The sequence below is a fragment of the Falco naumanni genome, chromosome 12, assembly GCF_017639655.2.
Source record: "Falco naumanni isolate bFalNau1 chromosome 12, bFalNau1.pat, whole genome shotgun sequence".
Taxonomy (NCBI): Eukaryota; Metazoa; Chordata; class Aves; order Falconiformes; family Falconidae; genus Falco; species Falco naumanni.
In genome coordinates this window covers 13,169,708-13,176,927 of record NC_054065.1, presented here as the reverse complement: position 1 = coordinate 13,176,927, position 7,220 = coordinate 13,169,708, and the positions used below count along the sequence as shown (strand labels likewise).

The 7,220-nt window shown below is 46.8% G+C and overlaps 1 protein-coding gene across 1 annotated transcript; it reads left to right on the top strand.

Moving 5' to 3' along the window:
* Nucleotides 1–762: 762 nt before the first annotated feature.
* On the top strand, nucleotides 763–4,317 carry MRPL14 (mitochondrial ribosomal protein L14). Its single transcript, XM_040611781.1, has 3 exons — nucleotides 763–868; nucleotides 1,046–1,139; nucleotides 3,661–4,317. The coding sequence occupies exons 1-3, from the start codon at nucleotides 778–780 to the stop codon at nucleotides 4,025–4,027; spliced, it is 552 nt and encodes a 183-aa protein (XP_040467715.1). The 5' UTR covers nucleotides 763–777; the 3' UTR covers nucleotides 4,028–4,317.
* The last annotated feature ends 2,903 nt before the right edge of the window (nucleotides 4,318–7,220 follow it).

The window sequence follows — 7,220 nt, the reverse complement described above, 5'->3', positions numbered from 1 at the left end:
CGGGAGATAAGAGGTCAGTGTATTTCTGTTTACTTTAGAAAAGGAGAGAAGCGGAGCATGTGCTGGTTATACTGCCACGGTCTAAGCAAGCAGTGTCCCACAGTGGTAGTTGCAGTCAGATGGAAAGCCTTAGCTCTACCTGAACCAGCCTGAAAGATGACTGGCTGTCTAAGTAAGTGTTGTTTTCTCCCTTCACTTGGATCTGCCAGCATAGCTGCCTGGGTCATTGCTCCATAACTGATGTCTGGTAAAGTGATCCAGGTTCAGATAAGCCTTTGCGGTGGCGTGTGCAAGCTGGTCCTCATCAGTCTGACAGAACGAGGTTAAGGAACTGCTGTAGATGCAGTTAGGGAAGAAGGTGTGGTAAACTCGGAGGTTACCCTTGTAACCTCGCTCTGCTGCAGTTGGGGTGGTGGTTCAGTTTGGGTTGAGCGAGCACCATAAAGTTACAGGGAACTGTTTCTTGTGGGCAGCCTTAATGCTGTGAGTTTGGCAGAGGTATGATGCTGATCTCTAAACACAGGGTGCTGAACTCCTCGTGTATGCTGAGAGGGAGCATGCCCTCACCAGTGGTGCTTTGTCTTGTTTCTTGTCTGGCAAATGGTTTCTTGAAACTGATGCCAATCTGCAGAGTATTTCTGGCTTTTTGCTTGGTTTATAGGTAGCATTGGTAGCTTTTACAAGTAACTGTGGTAGCTTTTACTGGTCACTGCAGCCTTTAAACTGATTCACATCTGAAATTCTCAGACCTGCTTGTTGTTACATAATTCACAGTGCATGCAGAAGAGCCCTTACCTCTTTGTGCAAGAAGCTACTGAATCCAGCTTTGTAGTACACGCATCTGAATTATATTGTCTCCTGAATTCGGGTAGGGGTTGTTGATCTGCTTTGTAGCGTGTTGTGGATGCTGTTACCACTCCATGTGCTGTGGATTGCAGTGTTTAAAATGGTGCTGAGGCTCTAGTGTGTGATTCACATAAGGCAAAGGAAGCAAAACAAATTCTGACCATTTTCCGGAGCATAATTCTCTTTTTTTCTTATGCAGAGTGGGTTACCAGAATCCAAATGGCTCTCTTGAATAGACGATTGGGTCTATCCTTAACCCATCTAAGTGGTACAGTGATCCAGCGACATTTCAGGTAATTTTCAAATCTTGCTTTTGCTTTTCTTTTCTTGATAGAGTTTCCTGATTGGAAGAGATGCTGTTAAGTAGGTCAACATAAGTTATGGTATTTGTAATACAAAAATTATAGTATAATTTAAAAAGATATCTCATTTGTCCCTTCACAGGTTGTAAAGTGAACCCAAACATGCTCAGTTCCCTGGCAGTCTGAACTCTGCATTTTCATATGCGTGTAAGGAGGCTTTTAGGCCTTTGAGGGCAATGCTAGGGCTGCAAGCAGAAGTTGAAAGTGCTTGTGTTTCTCAGCCAAGTGCAAAAAATTGTCAGCCAGCCCCTGCGGATGCAGAGCCAATTACATGTTTAAAATGATTCCAGAGTTCATTATTTCAGTTATATAGTACAAAAGTAACCTGAAAAATTACTTCCTTGTACCTTAACAGAGTCTATTTTGTTATTTTTCTTTAGGTCCTTGTTCCAGGCTCAAGGCACTTAAAGCTTCTTATGTTCATGGACCTCATTTTACAGTGCCTTGTGCAAAGCTTAGAGCGTAATCCCACAGTACACTTGGTGCAAGTGTGGGGAATCTCTAGCATGTAACTCTTTGAAGGGTCAGGGCTTCAGTTTAAAGGATGAGAATAGCCATTCCCATGACTGTGGTCTAGAGAGGGGCTTAAGACAATGCTCAGGGCTAGGCTGTGTGGTATTCCCAGGAGCTTCTGGAGGAGGTGTCTAAGTCTTACCAGCTTTCTCTGTAAATGGGCTGCATGAGAGCATCAGCCAGTAGACATATAAAGTATATATATACACTGACAATGAGAGGGAGGCAAAGTCCACAGAGGCGTGCAGTGCTACTGCAGGATGTCGCCAGTCTGAATGGGGAAACCTTTCCTTTGCGGTGGGCCCGCTTTGGATGTGGTGGTGTTTTGCTCCACGATTCTGGTAGAAATGAAGAAACAAGGGGAAAGAAAAAGACCTCCTTGTACAATTACTCTTGGCTAGTGGTACCTGGGCAATCGCACTTAACAGTTGTTTGGTACTGCTGCGTTGTGGATTTGGTCCTGCCTAGGTTCCCCCTTCTCCTTCCTGTGACAATACTCTTGTCCCTTTCCAGCCTCCTCCCTTTTGCCTTCCCTGTTGTGCAGCTGCAGCCGGCAGGCAAAGGATAGGGAGTGTAGTATACCACAGTTCCTGCCAGGGGATGGGACAGGAGGGGGTGGCTGCTTGCAGAGGTGAGTGACTTTCTGAGAGAGAGGAGGGATGTCTTCTTGTAGGGGAAAGCTGGGGTAGGCCTCTGCTGTGAGAAAAAAATCTTGAAAGTCAGCACGACCTCTGGAGCAGTCAGACTAACGCAGACTGACCCAGCCAGCCTTCCCTTACTGTGTGTAAAGATGTCTGCTTCAATTGATGTCCATTCACACCATGTTTGATAAGCAGGAGATGGCTTGCTCTTCTAAGCGGCATTGCAAATACAGGTCCTTCATCTTCAAGAAAGGCTGATGGTCCCCATTGGCCTTTATTTGCTGTACATGCTTCTGCTCTGCAAAACAAAATGGACAGTTAGGTTGACTCCATATGCTGTCTATTTGAGTAGTTCAGCTGACGCCAGCTTTGCATTCCTGCAGCTATCTGGCCAGCATGTTTCTAGTGCCATACTGCAAAGCAGTTGTTTAGCAGTACAAAGGATCTTCCTGCTTTTCCGATGGTCTGTGTTTGAGCATCCTTTGAAAAGGAGTGACAAATCACTTGCATTTGAGCTTACTGGATAAAAGAATAGCCGTTTCTGTAAGGGAGGTTGAATTGTTTCTGTTTATTCCTGGTGTTCCCAAACATAATCAGAGTCAGATCTAACAACTTAGTATTGCACAGTTAATTTTTGTTGTTTCTTACTTCTGATAATCCCACAGAACAAACAGGTACAGAAGAGATGGTGTCTCTCTGGGTTCCTCCCACATGAGGAAGGTGGTGATCTGTTAGATTCTGGGTGGTGGCAGCTTAGCACGGCCACAGCAGGACCTCAGAGGTTTTGCTGAGAGTGGAATAAGATGGGAGACCCTCATAGACTTTACTGAAAAGAAGACAGTTCAGAAAAGTCCTTATTGCTGGGGACCATGTACAAGTTTGAAAGAGCCCAACTTGAGTCTTAGGTTCCTGTAGGCTGTTTGTAGCAGAAGCAAGCACATTTTTTTACTTATAAATTAAACTTTAATGGAATAACCTGCAGTTACTAAAAAGCCCAGTAAATGCAAGCTGCTCTTCACGTCGTCTTTTTGTCGTGTTTCAAAGTAGAACAGTTTTGTAGTTTCAAAGTAGAAACATTTCGTGTTTGACATTTAGCGAAGAGTGTGCAAAGTCCAAAGTAGCATCTGGCTTTCAAAGAGCACATTGAATGCAGTCAGTGTGTCACCCATATGGTAGATATTTGTTGCTGACAACTTCCAAGTGGTTTGTGTAATGGCAAGTTCCTGTGCTGGGTTTGCCCTTGCTCCCCAAGGATTATTGAGGGGATCTATCTCTCATTCTTTCCTGTCTTTTGCTAGTATCACTGGAGCATGCCGAGCAATACAGAAACTCACCCGTGTGCGAGTGGTGGACAACAGTGCCTTGGGGAACACGCCGTACCACAGGCCACCAAAATGTATCCACGTGTATAACAAGACCGGAGTTGGCAAAGTAGGAGATACAATCCTTCTGGCTATCAAAGGAGAAAAGAAGAAGGCTTTAATTGTAGGGCACAAGATGCCTGGCCCCACCATGACACCTAGATTTGATTCCAACAATGTGGTACTGATAGAAGACAACGGAAATCCAATAGGGACTAGAATAAAAACACCAATACCCTGTATCCTGCGACAGAGAGAAGGAAAGGTCTCCAAAGTGTTGGCCATTGCCCGCAACTTTGTGTGAAAGCTAAGAAAGGTCTCCGGCAATCCTGTTTATATCCTTTCATACAGTGTCTGTTCCATGGTCCTAGAAAATGGTGAAATGTGAAAAAATTGAGGTTCATCAAGAGTCTCTCTTCCCATTTAAGAGTTAGAATCAACTAATTTTTATGTTGAAATACCTTGTTTTTCTCCAAAAGGAGGTTGGTTTATTTCACAGAACATCTGCAGTGTGTTTGGGAAATGGTCCTTTGCTCTTACTGCTCTGGTGGTGTTAATTTTGTCTCTCATCATTAAAATGAGAACATGAAAATCCTTCTTGTTTTGTACCACTTATGCTCTCTTTTCCCTACTTCTGCCTTTTCCAGTTCCTCAGGAGCAAGAGACAAAGCACAGTCCCTGGCCCAATGACACTGGGGTCTGCAAAACAGATTCACATGTAATGGAGTAGGAGAGAGAGACAATGAGTTATTGGTGCCTTGGGCACATTCAATAGAAGGATTAGTTTTTACATTTTTGGCTAAGAAAAGTCTTTAGGAGGAATCAGAATTGGGAGAGCATGATGGCCTTCAACTTCACTGGTGTGTGGTTGAAGAGGGTATGCCAGAGAAGAGGGAAAAAGAGGTAGGAAGGGGAGGTGAATGGGGTAGGTTTGAGGTGCAGCGTATGCTCTCCACCTGACCAACCTCAGGAAATCGTGTTCTCCGAGTAGTGCAAAGGCTGTGTTCAGATGTAACGGTCCAGAGAAAGAAGCTTCCTTCTGGACTGCTTTTCAGGACTGTTTCAGACGTGATGTTTGTTGGCGAGACTGGCTGTTGTCCAGCTTCCTAAGCTTGGCACAGTAGTGGGCAAATGCTACTGTATTGATTTCAGGGCCAGCTGTGATCCAGGAGCCAAACAACTGCCTTTATATGGAGCTGAGAAGAGAAACTTGGTGCTCGTGGCAAGTAAAGGGTCATTGGGGCAGAGTGCTCCTTGAAATAGCTGCGCTGGGGAAGCCGGGGAAGAGGGTGCGGGGGATGCAGCCAGCCGGAGTCTGGCCAGCTTCAGGCCCTTCAGCCGATTGCACAGGTCTGGTGGCAGTGGCGGCTGGCTGTACCTTGTCCTTTCACCTCCCCTCCCTGTTGTGCTGGGAAAGCTCTTTACCTTGGCCTTGCATTGCTGTCCCTATGTGAAGGTCTGAAGACCGAAGTGCTGAGCTGTTCCACATTTTTAACCAGTTAACCCTGACGTGTTATCTGCCCCATGCTCCCCACTGTGGAATCCACCTTGCCCATGGAAGAGGTGAGCCCTGGATCCCCTTGTACTCCACTACTCCAGGTAACGTAGATAAGATGATACTTCAAATTTAAATTCGGTCTCAACATTTAATAGCACTGTGCCACATAGTGAAACTTCCCGGTGAACTGGAGGGGCCCAAGCCTATGTGCTACCCAGTTCTGTGGGAAAGCAGAATCAGCTGCTGCTAGCAGCATGATCCTTGTTTGCTGCTGCCCATGGGCCAGTGGATGTTGGGTCTGTCGCTCGGAGCCCTCCTGAGCCCCATGGGCATTGCCTTTAAGCTCTCAGCCTGCTTCCTTCACAGGTGTCTGCCCGCTGGCATAGCAGAGAGCGGACGCTTGCCTCGCTGATATCAGTCTTTCAGTCCCTCTGAGCACAGGTGGCTTCCAGGAGGAACTTTCCATGCTGGGAGGTGATGTTCATGCCATTTTGCTAAGCAGGACGGTGAACAACCTACACGTGTCAATCTTGGTGCGTGTGCGGGATGAGCGTGCCGGGCTTGCCACCCCGCTGTGGGGATTGCCTCCGTGGTGCAGGGGCATGGCACAGCCTGACTGCTCAGGCACTATTCACTGCCTGGTTTTTCTCTGGTTGAACTTGCTCCCAAGGATCTTTTTTTTTTTTGTGATGAGGAGTGCTGTTCTGTGAGCGGCTTCTTGTGCTGTCATCAGGTAAATCTTCACAGCCCACTTGAGGTGGGATTTTTAGCCATTTCAGAGCTCATCCTGATAGCAGGTTTTCAAGTATTTCAAGTAGAAAAAGGGCGTATGCATTTATGCCACTTAATGGCTCTGCAGCCTTGCTTTAGAAAACCTGCCACAACCTTTGAAAAGTCCCCCAAACCTGATAAACACATAAACAAATACCTTTATATTTTTTTTAATAAACAAATCATAAGTCAGTTGACATGTCCGTCATGGCCTTCCTGCAGACAGAAGGAGCTCGGACTTCCTCGATGGAAATCCTTTTGAGAACAGAAGAGGAAGATGGCTTCCACTAACACAGGGCCAGAAAATACGCTTTGAAATGGCACTTGTACGGGCTATTTCGGCTTTGCGCAAAGGCTGTGGGTGTGGTGCAAGTGGGGTGCATCCCAAGCTGAATACCTCGGTCCCAGCTAGCCTGGTTTATAACTCATCTAAAAGGCTGCTTTACTGTGAGGTTTTTGCTTGGCAACAGCTCCAGCCTTGAAGCATCTCCCAGTAGGACCTGGGGGCCTGCAAACAATCCTTGTTTTTCTTGTCCTGACCATAAGGGCTATGAGTCTCTCATGGGATGCTCAGACCCTGCTGTTTGGATATTAAATATTTCACAGCATATTTGCTAATAACTTTGCAGCGTTTCGCTGGGGAAGAGGTCGTGGGGAGAGGGCACGAGGAAGCGGGCAAGACAATGCAGCATACTTGAGATTAAAATGTGAAGCGATGCTTTATTTCAAGTAAACTGATATGTGGAACTAAATCCTTAACCTCGGAGCTTAATAAGCAGACGTGCAGACAGCTAAGCTAAGCATATCCCATAGAGTGTCTCCTGCAGTTTTTACTCATCCTTCTCTAACAAGGAACGAAGCGTCGGCAGAAATCCCTGGCCCATAGTGACAGCTCTGTGCTTGGCAAATTCCAGGCGCTGCCTGTAGCAGCATCTCTCTGAGGGGACAGGGCCTGGTTCATGGATGAACCCTTAGCCTGTCCCGCTGACGTTGGCCCTGCCATGGCTGCGGGCTGGTCAGCCCCTGAGCGCCCCGGCACTGCTCCAGCAGCAGAGCCCGCGCAGGCAGGAGCCAATGGATGGTGCTTTGCCGGTGGCCCAGGCTGATGTCTGTTCTCCGGGCTCACTCATCTTTTCCTTCAAACAGGCCCTGTATTCCAGATCCTCTCTTTTGTTTTGGCACAGGGGATGATACCTGCTTGTTCTCAAGTTCCAGGCTGGCCCCTGCT